This window comes from Schistocerca piceifrons, chromosome 3 (assembly GCF_021461385.2).
Source record: "Schistocerca piceifrons isolate TAMUIC-IGC-003096 chromosome 3, iqSchPice1.1, whole genome shotgun sequence".
NCBI classification, from domain to species: Eukaryota; Metazoa; Arthropoda; class Insecta; order Orthoptera; family Acrididae; genus Schistocerca; species Schistocerca piceifrons.
Window position 1 is genome coordinate 62,551,210 of NC_060140.1, and position 19,541 is coordinate 62,570,750.

The 19,541-nt window shown below is 38.3% G+C and overlaps 1 protein-coding gene across 1 annotated transcript in view; it reads right to left on the minus strand.

Moving 5' to 3' along the window:
• The window catches only part of LOC124787639 (nuclear pore complex protein Nup50), a 39,066-nt gene that overhangs the window by 11,938 nt on the left and 7,587 nt on the right, over positions 1 to 19,541 (minus strand). Inside the window, exon 4 of the mRNA XM_047254415.1 lies at positions 286 to 429. Coding sequence (XP_047110371.1) covers positions 286 to 429 — 144 coding nt within the window. The remainder of the gene's footprint in view (positions 1 to 285; positions 430 to 19,541) is intronic.

Here is a 19,541-nt window from a genome sequence, read left to right on the forward strand (position 1 = left end):
TGCACTAAGCTTAAAATCAAGTAAAAGCAGCATAATGGTTACAAAAACTCAAATCACATTTAACATTTTTTGTGAAATAAATATAGAACTACCTTTTCGAAGCAATGGTTAAGGTCTTAATAATAAGATTATCTGATCAGGTGTTTGTAACAATTCTAACTTTAAGGGGTCATACTGTGTATGTTTCAGTGGACTTCAACTAGCCTCACTTAATCTCGTTGCATAACATTTAGATGAACACATAACTGTATTATACTATACATTACAGTACTGATAATTGTATACCTTTGAGAGTATACTGCATCCTTCTCAACAACAGGCGTGAATTCTGCTTTGGGTGGCTCTTCGTTGTCATCTTTACCATCTTTGTCATTCTCACCAGATCCTCCCTCTGGCTTTGAAACATTTGCAAATGTAAATGGCTTCTGGCTGTGAATTCAAAGATTACAGAGACATATGAATTTGCACAAAAATAATCTTCCAGTCATCACTGCTCTTACAATACTTTTTTTAAAATTCAAGTGTAAAAACATCAGAATAATAAAATAGTAACAGTACCTATGTTTTGATATTAGTTAACATCATAGAAGATTACTTAGCTAACACAAATCTGGCATTATAAGTATGTGTCTGCAAAATGTATTTTCTTTCCAACATATTCTACCACACAATATGCTAGCATATATAATGTGTCTACATTCATTAAAGTATGTTTTACGTTAATTTCCAATTAAAAAGTTAGGTCTTATTAAAATTCAATGGACAAAACCAGTACTGCCCTAGTAAAATTGGTTCGGTTCTTGCTGTTTACGGGGTTCTTGCACAAAATGTACTACCACAGCTACAGATGCCCTGAGCACAGAGTCATTTGTAACTTGGGATTTGTCTCATTTTAAGCCCCAGATGAAGAGACAATTCACCATCCACTCCAACATGTTTCCTGATGAGAGCAACATGACAGTCACTCAACCCTGTTTGGATTTTCACATATTTTACAGAGGAAATTAAAATAACATCTCCACATGGATCAGGAAATTGTTATGTCATTCAGATGTAATCAAAGAAATATTTCTTTACTACTCCCTAAGATGTGATCAAAGAAATATTTCTTTACTACTCCCTGCAAAGTGTCGCAACATATGATAAGTGGTTGTGTCATGCCACGAGCAGCAGACATTTCAAAATACAATTCTCACTTGGATAAACTTACAACTAAGCTTCATCACTGCTGAAATCAAAATTATCCCTTTTCCAGTGACCACAGAGGCACCACAAAACTGGATCCCAACTGGTGGTTGCAGCAACTCTGACAAAATGATACGCCAATAACAAGGCTGACAGACTTGTCCAGAGACTTCAATGTCACTCTGAAGCAGAAACCGAGTACCTCCCTGCTTTTGCCACTCCTTGACATCCTCTGAATCATCTCGCACACAATTTTATTCATAGTGGAATAGTTTACAGAGCTTCATCATGATCTCTTCTTTCTATTCTTATCTGTGACATTTCACACTCGCTACTCTGAATGCTGAGAAGTCACCTGCAGTTGGCCAGAAACAGAACTTATGCAAAGCTAATGAACTGCTGCTTATGACAGAGTGGCACCCTTCCGCCCCGACGGAAGCTGCCTTTGTAGCTAGCAGGGACACATGCTTCAATGACACAGTGAATCACATTGATAACACTGATGGTGAAGGCATTTGAGTGAATCTGGTTGTGTGTGCATGAGCCTCGAATGGGGGCACTGTTTTGTTGGGTAATGTTGACAACATTCAGAGCGAGCAGTATCAGGAAAGTAAGGAGGTGTATCAACAGCTGGCTGTAAACACACAGTGAGAAAGACCAAAAAGAATAAAAGGGTTGCCACAAGTTTCCCCTGACAAATTTGGAGATCTCAAGAGTAAGTAAAGGCGTAAGTTCACAAAAACATGTAAGGACGTTTGTGTTTCTAGTCATGTTATTAACCCTGTAGTTTTGAACGAACAGAAAGTTGTTTTCTTTACAGGATGTATGATCTGGAGGGTTAGTAAACAGTAAATTACATAAAAGAAAGATTTTAGGTGAGGAATTTCTATTTTTATTAATGAGTTAACTCCAACTTTGAATTAACAGCAATCCCTTAATTGCTGACATTAAATCAGAAAAAATTGAAGAAAAATGAAGAAACATTCTATTCAAGAACTTTTCTTCTGTTGCTGTTACCTTACTTTTTTAGTTGCTTTATTCAATTTTTAAATACACATATGGCGAATGTTACATTGTAAAACACTCAAGTAAAAATGCTACAAAAATATCATTCTTCTCCAATGCAGAACAAGTATTGACACACACCGGTATGTCTATGATGTATTCTTAAAAACACAAATTTAACAAAGTAAAGAATTGAAGTGTCCACAGAAAATTTTACATGGCTAAAATTGTTTTGCACCTAATAGCTATGGCAGTGACATGTTATGACATCATAATTTAAGAGAAACTTTTATGGCAGGACCCAATATTTAAATACAATTTATCATTCCAAAATTTCATACATCATACTGAACACTAATTTTAAGCTTCTGTCAATGCCTTTGGAGATAAAACATTTTCCATGGAATCAAAACTTTTAAACATATCTGATGGCATCAAATCATCATACAAATCAGAGTTCAAGAATTTAATATGAACAGAAAACTGTTCATCAGATTAAAATCAATACCAAATTTTGTAAAAACTGCTTTCATATTTAAAGTGCTGAAATATTTCGATTCAATAAAAACTTAACACAAGTTTTGCCTTTCCATTAGGTGTTACAACAAGTGAAAATTTAGTAATTTTCAGCAAATTAGGTGACACAGTCCTTTCATGTAAAATTCAAACAAATTTTAAACCGTTAGGAAACACACCACATGTATGAAATGAGCAGTCAAATAGTCCAGGCATTATATTCAGTCCTAAATGATCGAGTGTGTATTTTTACATAGCTGCAGTCCCAATAATTACCATATGGGACTGGAGCACTAAGCAAATGGAACAACTATATACAAGTGCTACAGTAATATAACAAGACACACATATAATGGTTATCACATATTTTACTACGTGCAGGCATAGGAAATTTAAAATTTGTGCTTGAAGTTAACTTTAAGCAAATACTGAATGTTTAACTGCCCTACATAATACACAATGTATCTGAAAAGTCGCTACGGAAGAAAATAAGAATTTTTTAACAATAATTCAAATCATAATAATAATACACAACCTTGAAACACATGGCATTTTGCCTGTGAATTAACAATATTGACTTACCACTATCTCGTTTTTAAGTTTTGTCTCAAACCTTGTAAGTCATTTTTCAAATGGCGGGCTGAGGACAAATATTGCAGCAGGGATGAGCCCAAAAACTGTTTTTCAGACTACATCTTTCTTTCCACAGAGGATTATCAGTTGTCATGCACCTACCTGATAGATCAAAAGTGTCTACTGGTTTAGGACACAAACCTACACACATGTACAGGACCCCTATCGAACTTTGAAATCTGAGATCGGTACTGACAGACTGAAGCAGTGATGTATGTAACAACACATGCCTCAAAAGGCTGTGCCGTAAGAGGTTCGTCCACAAAATGGTTACGAGACTCCTTCACAATTGAAGGAAATGGATTAACAAATGTTTTAAGACATGGCTTTAAATACTTTTTGACATCAGTTTGTGTCACATGTTTTGTAACTAATTTCTTTATGAATTTTCTTTTCTTTGTGCGCAGTCTACATCTCTCACATAAACTGCCTGGCCATTATTTCCCTAAATTAAGATGGATTGTCAAGGGCTGTTTGCTATGGTCAAGATTTTGGCACTAAATATTACAAAAGGGTTTGGAAAAAATGGGACACAAACTAGAGTTATAAAACATGTATTCATATCATGACAAGCCTAGCAAACTGAGCATCAAAATGTAGACAGAGGTCTTTTCAGTAATCTTTTTCATTAGGTTTCATACCCTGGTAACACATTCATAGGATTTATGAACTTTCCAGGCAAGATAATGCATCAGACGACACAAACATACAGGGTGACAATTATTGAACTACATGAAATAAAATCATCGTAACTTCTGAACACTTTGCATTAGGACATTCAAACCGCTGAGTTGGCCCCGGGGCATGATGGGAATTTGTATGTGCATTGTGACAAAACAAGCTGGGATCTCTCTACTTCCTCTCATCTTGCCACCTGCCTCGTTAAATTCATTTTATTTTCATTTTTGCCTAATTACCTTTAACATGCAAGAGTATAATCTGCATTTCCTTAAAAGAAAAAGGTTGGCCCTCAGTCTTAAATAATACACCACCAGGTCTAATTTTGTGCTTAGTTTTATGCATGTAATTAATTTCCTTATTTATTTTAACTATTCCTAGTTAATGTCTTTTGTTATAGGGTGAAATCAGTAATTGTTTCATGATTTAGATGCTATCGTTGACTTATAAACAAATATAAACTCTGTATTAATTATTAACATTTGGAAGAAGAACAACTAGAATTCTTAAAGTATTTATTTGACTCCATTCGAAAACATATTAGCAAAACCAGGCCATAACTAATTCCAAAATAATTACCAGGTTTGTCAAAAGTATTGTTAATTTCATTATTTAAACAAATACTTCAGCCTAGCCTTTGTGGTAGAATAAACTATTAAAAAGGAGGAATTTTTATGTATTCAGTTAACTGCATGAGTTGCGTCTTAATTGTAATTTCTGTAACTTAAACATTGAACAGTGTACAGATTTGGTGCATATTACTGTAAGGATATATAAAGGACCGAGTTTTGGTCTCGAGACAGTCAGTCCACGGCCGATTTTCAGAGAGAAATTATGTACTGTTTCAAGTAACAATTTACCAGTGGAATTAGTGTAACACAAATAGGCCGTTTGCTAAAACAATGACAGTGCCTGTTCAATTGACAGTGTCACACATACCTTATTATACTCCAAGAACAGTGAACTGTGTGGTCAGGTATTTATTGCTCATAGATGTTCAACAGCAAACTATTGTAGCAGTATGCTGGTGTTTGCCTGCGATCTGGGACTTATCAAAGTTATCAATAGTGAACTGGCCATATAACTATGTAATATTGGCAGTTGTGAACAGTGAAAATAAAGGTCTGTGAAACGCAACTGTGCAACTGTTGGTTAAATCATTTATAGTCGTCAGTATTCAACTTCCAACCCCCATATTTCAGCCAGTATAACAATGCAGTACGTTGACACCAAGGACTATCAACGAAGAAACAAATCAGTTGAATGTCACAACATGCGCACGCCCCTTATTCTTGTCGACCTTTTGCACCTGAAAATGTCATGGTACAGTGTGGCCAGGCGTATGGCGTTTGTGAAGGCCTACTACGCGAGCAATAACAGTCCAACTGTGGCTCAAAGTAAGTTTGCAACTGAGTTCAAGCTGAAGACAACTAGTCCAAGTGTGCTAATAGTCAAGAATTTGATTCAAAAGTTTGAGAGAATGGGTAGTGTTCACGATGACTGTGTTGACAATGTCGGTTGCCCAAAACACGTGAAAACACCTAAAAACATCGAGAAGACATGTGCCGTGTTTCAAACCAATACCAGGTAATCGATCAAATGAGCTGCACAACAAGTGGGAATCAACCGGGAGACACTGCGACAAATTGTTGTTTAAGACCTGCATCAAGTCCCATACCAAATTCAAACCCATCAGCCATTAAGCCTCAGGGCCATGGAATAGCAGTTGTGCTCTGCCACTATTGTCCACAGAATTGACAAACAGGATTTTGATGTGAATATGGTTTAGTTTAGCGACGAAGCCCATTTGGATGGGTTAGTCAATAAGAAAATTGGCGCATTTGGGGGACTGAGGAATCGCATTTCGCATCAAGAAGTCTCTTCACTCTCAATGGGTGACTGCATGGTGTGCAATGTCCAGTCACAGAATAATCAATGCAATATTCATTAATAGCATGGTGACTACCAAGGGGTATGTGAATGTTTTAGAAGATGATTTCATCCCCATTATCCAAAGTGACCCTGATTTTGACAAGATGATGTTCATTCAAGATGGAGCTTGACCCCATCAAAACAGGACAGTGTTTTATGTCCTGGAGGAGCACTTTGGGAACTGCACTCTGGCGCTGGGTTACCCTGAGGCCACTGGCATGGGCCTCGATTGGCTGCCATATTCTCCGGATATGAACAGATGCGACTCATTTTTGATGGGCAATATTAGAAACAATGTGTACAGAAATAATACCAAAACCATTACTGAGCTCGAAACAGCCTTTCAGGAGGTCACTGACAGCATCAACGTTCCACCGCTTCGTGGGCCAAATTTCGCTATTTGTCGGCGTCATATCATTGAAATGATGGCAGGCTATCGAACATGCCATAACCTAAATCTGAATATCTGCAGTGACTTTTACATGTTGAATAAAATGTGTGCATGCTATTTTTTGTAACTAATTTACGTTGTTTTTTTTCATATAGTTCAATAATTGTCACCCTGTAACAGAAATATGTTGTATAAGACTAAAATTTTAAAAAATAGGAACAGCAATGGGATATGTTCAGTAACTTTTCTCTGCCAAATAATAATACTCTGTATTTTGTCAAACAAAGAATTAAAATCAATCAATGAAAACCAGTCAAAACTCCTTTGTGAGAGAAGCAAACTCTTCTTCGTTTCCACTCAGTACAGTGGCACTTTTGGACAGTATCCGTGGCTTTTTGGCCTCCAGTTCTTTAACTTGCTAGACGATGGACCTCTTTCATCTAGCTCTCCCAGCTGCTTCATCTTTTTCACATTATTTAATGTTTAAAGCTTCACCATCTCCATCTCTAGCCTTGCGATAGTCCAGAAGCATTCTCTTGTTAACGTCAATCTTCACAACATCGCCATCTGATTTTAGGCCATCATATACTTTACATATAGCTACCAATGACTTGTTTTCTTGGTTGACTATCATTCACTCTTTATTAATGGGGGAACCTTGCTCTCCAAAGGCTAGCCCGTGGCACAAAACAAGAACCTTTCGAAGAAAGCTACACAAATGCAAACACGTGATATCTTTTTTTGTCATCAGTCTACTGACTGGTTTGATGTGGCCCGCCACGAATTCCTTTCCTGTGTTAACCTCTTCATCTCAGAGTAGCACTTGCAACCTACGTCCTCAATTATTTGCTTGACGTATTCCAATCTCTGTCTTCCTCTACAGTTTTTGCCCTCTACAGCTCCCTCTAGTACCATGGAAGTCATTCCCTCATGTTTTAGCAGATGTCCTATCATCCTGTCCCTTCTCCTTATCAGTGTTTTCCACATATTCCTTTCCTCTCCGATTCTGCGTAGAACCTCCTCATTCCTTACCTTATCAGTCCATCTAATTTTCAACATTCGTCTATAGCACCACATCTCAAATGCTTCGATTCTCTTCCGTTCCGGTTTTTCCACCGTCCATGTTTCACTACCATACAATGCTGTACTCCAGACGTACATCCTCAGAAATTTCTTCCTCAAATTAAGGCCGGTATTTGATATTAGTAGACTTCTCTTGGCCAGAAATGCCTTTTTTGCCATAGCGAGTCTGCTTTTGATGTCCTCCTTGCTCCGTCCATCATTAGTTATTTTACTGCCTAGGTAGCAGAATTCCTTAACTTCATTGACTTCGTGACCATCAATCCTGATGTTAAGTTTCTCGCTGTTCTCATTTCTACTACTTCTCATTACCTTCGTCTTTCTACAATTTACTCTCAAACCATACTGTGTACTCATTAGAATGTTCATTCCGTTTAGCAGATCATTTAATTCTTCTTCACTTTCACTCAGGATAGCAATGTCATCAGCGAATCGTATCATTGATATCCTTTCGCCTTGTGTTTTAATTCCACTCCTGAACCTTTCTTTTATTTCCATCATTGCTTCCTCGATGTACAGATTGAAGAGTAGGGGTGAAAGGCTACAGCCTTGTCTTACACCCTTCTTAATACGGGCACTTCGTTCCTGATCGTTCACTCTTATTATTCCCCCTTGGTTGTTGTACATATTGTATATGACCCGCCTCTCCCTATAGCTTACCCCTACTTTTTTCAGAATCTCTAACAGCTCGCACCATTTTATATTGTCGAACGCTTTTTCCAGGTCGACAAATCCTATGAAAGTGTCTTGATTTTTCTTTAGCCTTGCTTCCATTATCAGTCGTAATGTCAGAATTGCCTCTCTCGTCCCTTTACTTTTCCTAAAGCCAAACTGATCGTCACCTAGCGCATTCTCAATTTTCTTTTCCATTCTTCTGTATATTATTCTTGTAAGCAGCTTCGATGCATGAGCTGTTAAGCTGCTTGTGCGATAATTCTCGCACTTGTCAGCTCTTGCCGTCTTCGGAATTGTGTGGATGATGCAAGTCAGATGGTATATCGCCAGACTCATATATTCTACACACCAACGTGAGTAGTCGTTTTGTTGCCACTTCCCCCAATGATTTTAGAAATTCTGATGGAATGTTATCTATCCCTTCTGCCTTATTTGACCGTAAGTCCCCCAAAGCTCTTTTAAATTCCGATTCTAATACTGGATCCCCTATCTCTTCTAAATCGACTCCTGTTTCTCCTAATATCACATCAGACAAATCTTCACCCTCATAGAGGCTTTCAATGTATTCTTTCCACCTATCTGCTCTCTCCTCTGCATTTAACAGTGGAATTCCCGTTGCACTCTTAATGTTACCACCGTTGCTTTAATGTCACCAAAGGTTGTTTTGACTTTCCTGTATGCTGAGTCTGTCCTTCCGACAATCTTATCTTTTTCGATGTCTTCACATTTTTCCTGCAGCCATTTCGTCTTAGCTTTAATGCACTTCCTATTTATTTCATTCCTCAGTGACTTGTATTTCTGTATTCTTGATTTTCCCGGAACATGTTTGTACTTCCTCCTTTCATCAATCAATTGAAGTATTTCTTCTGTAACCCATGGTTTCTTCGCAGCTACCTTCTTTGTACCTATGTTTTCCTTCCCAACTTCTGTGATGGCCCTTTTTAGAGATGTTCATTCCTCTTCAACTGTATTGCCTACTGCGCTATTCCTTATTGCTGTATCTATAGCGTTTGAGAACTTCAAACGTATCTCGTCATTCCTTAGTACTTCTGTATCCCACTTCTTTGCGTATTGATTCTTCCTGACTAATGTCAGGAACTTCAGCCTACTCTTCATCACTACTATATTGTGATCTGAGTCTATATCTGCTCCTGGGTACGCCTTACAATCCAGTATCTGATTTCGGAATCTCTGTCTGACCATGATGTAATCTAATTGAAAGGCCTTTTCCAAGTATACCTCCTCCTCTTGTGATTCTTGAATAGAGTATTCGCTATTACTAGCTGAAACTTGTAACAGAACTCAATTAGTCTTTCTCCTCTTTCATTCCTTGTCCCAAGCCCATATTCTCCCGTAACCTTTTCTTCTACTCCTTCCCCTACAACTGCATTCCAGTCGCCCATGACTATTAGATTTTCGTCCTCCTTTACATACTGCATTACTCTTTCAATATCCTCATACACTTTCTCTATCTGTTCATCTTCAGCTTGCGACGTCGGCATGTATACCTGAACTATCGTTGTTGGTGTTGGTCTGCTGTCGATTCTGATTAGAACAACCCGGTCACTGAACTGTTCACAGTAACACACCCTCTGCCCTGCCTTCCTATTCATAACGAATCCTACACCTGTTATACAATTTTCTGCTGCTGTTGATATTACCCGATACTTATCTGACCAGAAATCCTTGTCTTCCTTCCACTTCACTTCACTGACCCCTACTATATCTAGATTGAGCCTTTGCATTTCCCTTTTCAGATTTTCTAGTTTCCCTACCACGTTCAAGCTTCTGACATTCCACGCCCCAACTCGTAGAATGTTATCCTTTCATTGATTATTCAATCTTTTTCTCATGGTAACCTCCCCCTTGGCAGTCCCCTCCCGGAGATCCGAATGGGGGACTATTCCGGGCTCTTTTGCCAATGGGGAGATCATCATGACACTTCTTCAATTACAGGCCACATGTCCTGTGGATACACTTTACGTGTCTTTAATGCAGTGGTTTCCATTGCCTTCTGCATCCTCATGTCGTTGATCATTGCTGATTCTTCCGCCTTTAGGGGCAATTTCCCCACCCCTAGGACAGGAGAGTGCCCTGATCCTTTATCCGCTCCTCCGCCCTCTTTGACAAGGCCGTTGGCAGAATGAGGCTGACTTCTTATGCCGGAAGTCTTCAGCCGCCAATGCTGATTATTTGTCAAAATTTAGGCAGTGGCGGGGATCGAAACCGGGACCGAAAACGTTTTTGATTATGAATCAGAGACGCTACCCCTAGACCACGGTTACATGATATCACCATTCAATAAATCTCTCCAAAAGTGATCGATACTCATCTCAGTCCTCCTGTAGTTTGCACAGAGATCAAGATTCAAAAATATCTCATTGCCAAGAAGTAGAACGAATTATTTCTCAACTTTGTCACAGTCCTTAGTACTTGTCCAATTTTCTGAAGATAATTTCTACAAGGCATTCAAGATTCTAGCCCTGCTAGTTCTTGGGCTGTTGTATATCACAACTGGATCACAAAAGCTTATTATCTACAAACACTGTATTTCAAAGGTGACTTTAGGAGGAGGTCTGAGTACATTTCGATCAGAAGTCCCTGCACTCAGTCCTGAAAGTTAAAATATCTTTGGTAGGCACTTTTACTTTTCTGAGATCAGACAATTCATGTCTACTGCAGGAATAAGACCAACTTTATAATTAAGTTTTACATCATACACTGATTTCGTACTTCAGCCTGAACAACTGAGACATTACATCAGCAAGCAGAGTTGACAAAGCATTGTACACAAAAGGTGCACCAAAACAAAGCTAAAAAAAAAGATATTTTAGACAGCAGCAGAGGATCTTCAAGATATTTCAACATCGCTGTCCAGCTGTAAGTATCTATTTTAATCTCGTACTCCTTTACTTTCCCCGCAGAAGTCTTTAGAAAGGGGATGAATTTTACACCCTGGTCAACTGCATCCTTGTCTTCCATCCAGCACATGGAGCAAAATTTTTTTAGGGAAGGGTGGATTTTTACATTTATTAAACCTTTTATAATCAGTTCTTCTTGCAGGTACGTTCTTCAACACATTATAAAGCAAAGTCAGAAAAGGTACAACACCCCAGCCTTTCAGGCTGCGTTCTTGAAAAATCTGATGAATTGCATGAAGACCACAAGATCCCACAACAATAAAAGCCGATGCACTATCCCCATGAATACTCTTCAGATAAAGACAAAAATCCTTCAACAATGCCTGATTGACACTAGGTCCAATCACTGATAAGTGAAGCATGTTGGTAAGATTCAGATCAGAAGTCTCCTCTTAAAACCATCCAACATATCAGCAGCAGTGGTATGAAACGCAGAAGAAAAATAGTACATTTCAAATTGTCTGCTAACTTTGTGCAATATTCATTTGCCACAACTCAGCCACCTTGTTAAGTCTCTCATCAAATAAGATTACAAAAAGAACGTCCCCATCAAGATGTTCACGAATATTTTCTCTAAAATGCGGAGCTAACCCATGAACAATACTGTATAATGTCTTGGTCCGCCCAAGTTGCATCTTACTAGCTACGTTATTGTTAGGGATCATGACTGGAAACACAGCAGTCTGCTTTCCTGTAGTAGAAGAGAACACATGATTTTTGACAGCCTGCAAAGTCCATAATATTTCCACACTGGTAACATCACCCTGAATCAGGTAGTTTGAAATACGGCTGCTAGCCCATGCACTGTTAAAGCAGTGCGTCAACTGCTAGTTGACGCAGCATTAGTGGCAGTGGTGGAGGTGATGCTGCACTGCAATAGCTAGGAGATTGACAAACCGACCGCGAACTGCGAGCTTCCAGATTCACCAGTCACTGATCTTATCAAATGTCAAGGCAGCATCTTCATTATGCCCAGTTATCTTGTCAGGTGACAAGGAGCAATATCTGGAAGTATCAGCACCCTGAAAACAATCAAATATCCACAAATAAGAACAATGACATGATCCTTGTGATACTACATACCTTCCAATCTTTAAAATTCAAAAGTCAGGAGATACAGTTTAAAAAAAAAAAAAAATCAGGGGGCACAAATGATAGAAAATTGCGGCTCATTTTCAGTCTAGCACTGAGACAACTGATGTGAGTATTTTCATGTGAATTCAAAAAGTTGTATAATGGCTATAAAAATACAAATAAAAACACTGGAACTAACCAAAGCATCAATTCCATATCCGTTATCTGTAGTGTAGTTCAACAGCAGTAACACGTTGGGATGTTTCTTTGACCATTTCTCCTGTGATTGTAACAGTTCTTGTTCCTGCAAAGCTGTATTTTTTCACAACATTGCTATTTGGTAACATTTTCCTGAACAGGTCACTCGCGTGGTCAGTCCAATTAATTGGCAAATTGTAAATGATGTACATAATTACTTAACATTTTCCCTGTGGTTTGGAACACTGCTTTTTCCACCATGTGATATAGAAATGTCACATCAGCAAAGACAAGATATCTGCATGGTAAAGAAAAGCGTGAGGTCATCCACGGAGTACTTAAAGAAATCCATCAATTTCAGTTACAAGATAAATCACACGAACCTCAAGGCTGTCAATTCAATTAAATACCTAGGGATTACAATTATGAACAACTTTAATTGGAAAGACCATATAGATAACATGTGGGGAAGGTGAACCAAAGACAGCACTTTGTTGGCACGACACTTAGAAGATGCAGCAAATCAACTAAAGAGACCGTCTACAGTAAACTTGTCTGCCCTCTGCTAGAGTATTGCTGGGATCCTTACCAGATAGGATTGATGGAGATCATCAAAGAAGTCCAAAAAAGAGCAGCTCGTTCTGTATTATCGCAGGATAGGGGAGGGAGCGTCACAAAAATGATACACCAGCTGGGGTGGTAATCATTAAAACAAAAGTGTTATTTGTTGTGATGAGAACTATATATGAAATTTCAATCACCAGTATCATCATAACAAAATAAATCAGAGTGTGAATGGAAATATTTAGGTGTTCGTTTTTCCTGTGCGATAATCAAGGCAGAATGGTAAAAAAATAATCTAAAATGCTACGATGAACCCTATGTCAGGCACTTAAGTGTGAATTGCAAGCTAGTCATGTAGACAAAGATTATAAAATGCAAACAAGGATTTTTCCTTGACATAATAATGCACGGAAACTGTTGTAATATTGCTCCCAGAAAACAAAATGAAAATGTTTAAGATTGGCGGATTTAAAAAATTGTTGAAATGAGTGCATTGGTTGCAGCAAAGTAATATATTGCTGTCATTCCTACAAATTTGTTCACGCTGATGACTGTTGATTCCTCGATTACAATGTTGTACATGCTGTCACCGATATCCTGTCGCATATTTTCCACAAAACAGGGCCTTAGTACATGTTTCATAACGAGCCTACACTTTTTTCTATGTATCTGAAGTTTTCTGGCAACATCATTGTTTGAATTTACTCACATACAACTCACATCACATAAAGGCAAAAAATGGAAGGGAACCCTCAGCTTGATTCAATTTTACAGATTCTTTCATGGTTTTCGAAGATATTTTTGTTTAAGGTGCTGCAGCTGTCTTGTGTTTTTTGTGCCACTATGGCTTATATGTCAGCATAAGATGCTAACAAAGTACTATGACATAATTTAGAAGATGCTCTTGTGTCAACGCCAAAAATTCTTTCAGACCAGTTTGCAAATTTACTATCGCAAAGCCATTCAGCATGACATTTCTGGGCTTACTGTGCCTTTACAATACCCACGTTTAGTGCTAAAATAATGTCCATTTATGAAAAAAAACAAAAACACCACATTAATGCAGGTGCTATAGGTATGCACAATGTATGCAGGTGTAGATTTATCAATACTAGAACACATGACAATACTGGAACGAAGATAGAATACCATTTATTATAAATACATAAATAAATAAATGTCGTGTGACTAGGGCCTCCTGTCAGGTAGAACGTTCACCAGGTACAAGTCTTTCAATTTGACGCCACTTCGGCAACTTGTGCATCGATGGGGATGAGATGATGATGATGATTAGGACAACACAACACCCAGTCCCTGAGCGGAAAAAATCTCCAACCCAGCTGGGAATTGAACCCTGGTCCTTAGGATTGACGTTTTGCAGTGCTGACCACTCAGCTACCGGGGGCGGACATTATAAATATTTACGTTATATAAATTCAAGAGCTAGTAGTCATTTATAAATTAAATAGTGTTGTTTTCTATATATTCAATGGATCAAGACATTTTAGAAGTAATTTTACTGTAAGACCATCCTAATATGTTTAAAATCTCCCGTAATTCCCACTAGCCACTAGACAGGCACTCAAAACCACGAGATTTAGTGGGAAAACCACTATCTTGGCAGCGCTGGAATAGTGGCAACACACAAAACGCAAGTCCACATGGAGCACAAAACTGAGCAATATGAGCATGCATTCTACAAAATGCACAGAAAAGAGGAAAAAGTACAATTTATTACATGTCATATGTGACTTTCTGATTTGTACGAACTCTGAGGAGTACATGAATTAAAAGACTAATTAGCAAGGGATTTTCTACAACTGGCCAAAAACCGAAACAATGGATATTTAAAACAACTGTCTTCGCCACCATTACCTAAAAATTGGGAGAAATAGTGGAATAATTGGGAGATTGGAGAAAAGCTGAAAATCTAAGTCTCCCGCCTAAATCAGGAGAGTTGGCAGGTACGGACTATCAGAGAAAGAACAGTGGTTGTCAATAGTTGGTTGTGTCCAGCTTCAGAATGCACGCATGATGCAGACAACATTAATCACCCCCTTATCTAAAAAGGGGGCAAAGAGGAGCAGAAACAGTGGGAAAGGAAGGCAGCAAAGTGTACCCTGCTGGTCCTCCCTCTTCAATGGAAAGCTAGTGGCAAGTTTCCATAATGAATGCCAAAACTTGATATTAGAAAAGGATAGGTTACATCAAGCTGCACAAGGGTATGTCGAAAATGCCTAAGTGAGTCTGTCACTTTTGAGTGCCACTCCGTTGGCAAGGTTTCCCATCTCACCTGACGTTCCCATTCTCTTCCTTTACATTATAAAATATTGTTGGAATACCCTTTTAATGGCCTAACACAGCACCAAAACAGCAGGGGGGAAAAAAGAAATGCAGTCGTTGAAGATAAAATCCCATTAAGGTCAGTAAGATGCTGTGCAGCCTTTAAGAGTCCACGCATCATTTAATAGTCTTAGCACTTTACTTACCGAAGATTGATGAGTATCCACTGTCTTCTTGACCGCCATGACTGCCTTGAAGTGCTTAGCTCCTTCCACACGGCTGATCACATTCATCTTCCCCGTGTTGCTGAGAGCACAAGACTTGCTGCATACAGTGTGATACACCTGGAATACTGACGTCTCGTGTGTCTTGATGCCCTTAAAACTTCCAATCATTCGGCCATTCAGCACTGAATTTCAGCTTGCTTGGTTTCACCATGATACACTACTAGAACATTGTGGGAGCTGCCACATGATGAGGACAGAAAGTTGTTTGTTTATAACACTCCTGCAACAGTCAAAAGCTGGTGTGCCTTTGAAGGCGAGGTGCCACACAAGAAACGAATTTTCCTGAGGAACCACAGATATTTCCAGCAGATTCTTTGATACCTGCAGCCACTGCCTGAGTGTTTGTCGAGGCCCGGTTTTGAGACTCTACCTGCAGAATGTGAGAATAAAATACTCACAGCATCCCCATGCCTCAAACAGTCAGTTATCGAAACGAGATTTTGGCAAATGATAGCACGGAAATATCTGAGTATTTTTCTACATGATAAGCACGTAGAATTTTCTTGTTTACCATGTTACGTGAGTAACTGTAGACTTATGTAGTGGAATGCTGTAATTTTTTTAAAACTCCAATACCTGCTAAAATGAGAATTAGTGTGGCTTTGCAACAAGATAAGTTATCAACTTTTAATAAACCAATGCTTCAGGATTCTGTGATAACTGCAAGTGCATTAGGATGTTAGCAAGGTGGCATTACCCAAACTCCACATTGTTTTGCCAAAGAAAGTAAATTTTAACAAGGAAACAAACGAAATGTAGCTGTTACTCGAAACTCACCACTCCTGACTGTGTGGTTCTCATGAGACAGCAAGTTTTAATTGCTACAAATATAATGAAGGGGCTGGACCAATGACCACACTGAAAAACATAAAATTGTACTAAGAGGTGAATGAAAATTTTCTAGACAGTATTCCAACTGTGGACCACAGTGCTGTTATCAAAAACTATATTACAAAAATATGAAATGAAGTTTCAGAAAAAAAAAAATTTGTTTGTGTGACCATATTGTCCCATAGCTGCTTTATAATAACTGAAGATATTTTAAATCTGTCTTTGCAGCTAGGGTACAAGAAGCAATAATGCCAAACAAGGAAATATGTAAAGAAAAACTTGCAAGCAGGCAGTGTTTTCTAATGTGTGCAAACATCTGAAGTATTAACATCAACATCTTTTGTAAATGAACTGTTTTAGATGGAGAAAGCAAGCCAAATGGTATGTGTGTTTCATTACGATGACTGATGTCATTTTATTTCAATAAAAATGAAACACATTTGGTGATAAAATATGCATTTCTTTGGAGTCGCAAGACATTTAAAATAGATTCACTGATTTCACAATTAACCTCAAGGCAAAAGTAGGCCTCTTGAAAAAGTGTATAATGCGGAGAACAGGTGTATAACCAACTCAATAAGTGGCCACCAATAAAATGACGGTTCTGCTTTATTCTTTATTGTAGGTTATTACCCACAGTGTTATGTCTATTATTTTACAGGTACTGTGCGGTTTTTCTTTCAGAAATATATGAATACACAGCATACAAACCAACTGCGACTGCCACAATTTTCTTCTTCCTATCGTCCATACTTTCTAATATAAAAACTACTTTTGAAAGTACCAAAATCTACTAGAACAAATAAAATGTCTATAAAACATCGCACTGTACAATGTACTTCTGGCCAGCCAGTTGTAATTCCTGAAATCCATCCCCCTTGGCCTCTGGCCTGTTGAGAAGCACCGCTATCCCGGGCCTGTGGATAAATCACGAATATCCGCCACATTACACCACAAACAAACATACTCAGCTTGTGGGCAGCTCGATGAGACTAGATCCAACAGGCAGGGTTAGTCAAGGGAAAACACACTAAACAAGAAGATTACATATTGGATAACCACAGTGACTGCATAGAAGCGATGGAAAAAACAGATGCCTATAAATATCTAGGATACAGACAAAAAATAGGAATAGATAATACAAATTATAAAGAAGAACTAAAAGAAAAATATAGACAAAGACTAACAAAAATACTGGAAACAGAATTGACAGTAAGAAACAAGACAAAAGCTATAAATACCTATGCTATACCAATACTGACCTACTCATTTGTAGTAGTGAAATGGAGTAACACAGACCTAGAAGCACTCAATACACTTACACGGTCACAATGCCACAAATATAGAATACATCACATACATTGAGCAACAGAAAGATTCACATTAAGCAGAAAGGAAGGAGGAAGGGGATTTACTGACATAAAAAACCTACATTATGGACAGGTAGACAATTTAAGAAAATTCTTTATATAGAACGAGCAGAAACTAGCAAAATACACAAAGCAATCACTCATATAAATACATCGGCTACACCATTGCAATTTCATAACCACATCAACAACCCTTTAGATCACATAACGTCAACAGATACGAAGAAAGTAAATTGGAAAAAGAAAACCCTACATGGCAAGCACCCGTATCATCTAACACAGCCACACATTGATCAAGACGCATCCAACACATGGCTAAGAAAAGGCAATATATACAGTGAGATGGAAGGATTCATGATTGCAATACAGGATCAAACAATAAACATCAGATATTACAGCAAGCATATTATTAAAGATCCCAATACCACAACAGATAAGTGCAGACTTTGCAAACAACAAATAGAAACAGTAGATCACATCACAAGCGGATGTACAATACTAGCAAATACGGAATACCCCAGAAGACATGACAATGTAGCAAAAATAATACTTCAACAACTTGCCATACAACATAAACTAATAAAACAACACGTTCCCACATACAAGTATGCACCACAAAATGTACTGGGGAATGATGAATAGAAATTATACTGGAACAGAACCATTATAACAGATAAAACACCACCACATAACAAACCTGACATCATACTCACCAATAAGAAGAAGAAATTAACACAACTAATTGAAATATCCATATCCAATACAACAAATATACAGAAGAAAACAGGAGAAAAAATTGAAAAATACATCCAACTGGCTGAGGAAGACATGTGGCATCAGGATAAATTTGACATCATACCAATTATACTATCAACTACAGGAGTCATACCACACAATATCCACCAATACATCAACGCAATACAGCTACATCGAACCGTATATATACAACTACAGAAATCTGTAATTATTGATACATGTTCAATTACCCGAAAGTTCCTAAATACAATGTAACATATACTGTACAGTTAAAAAGGAAGTCACGCTTGATCAAGATCTGCGTCACTTTCCATTTTTCACCAGACATAACGTCTGAGACAAAAAAAAGTAATAATAATGTTGATGATGACGGGTAGCAACTCACCGTAAAGATGACCGCTGAGCCACAGACAGGCACATAGATAAGACAAGCACATTGTCACAACCAAATTTACAGCAACAGACTTTGTCAGAAAACAAGGGCGCGCGCGCGCACACACACACACACACACACACACACACACACACACACACACACACTGTCTCCAGCTGCTGCGCCTACGGTCTCCGAGAACCACATCCAAACCAACCACTGCTCACACCTCCTTGCCTCTTGTTGGCAGCTGCTAGGCGTAGGGAAGCAGCGCATGTACTCAGCAGCACCCAGCCAGTACTGATGCTTGACATCTCAGTAAAACAGATCATTTTATCTACTGACACGAGACAAAAATGAGATTTTCCAGTTTTCTTTTCACATTTCCCCGAGTCATTTGAAATTCACTGATATTCCATAATTTCCAGAACTTGTGGCAACCCTGAGTAAAGATATTTTGTGGTACATGATATAAAGCTGAAATAACTGCTTTAAATGTTCAAAAAGTAACAGATTTTTTTCTGAACACATCATACCCACTGGCTTTGCCAGTCAGTCTAGATCAGGCCCAGTGGTGTATTTACATGTTTCGTGCAGCAGTATTGTCAATGCTCACCAAGGGGTATGATGGGAACAATGAGGGTGTGTTAGCTGCTGTTCTATTCAGCCAATAAGAGAGCAGCTGACATGTTTCGAAGCAAGAGACAAAGGTATAATACAATATTTCCGTGTCAATATACAACAATCTCTAACACATTCAGAGTAAATGATAAAATATTTGTGACAACC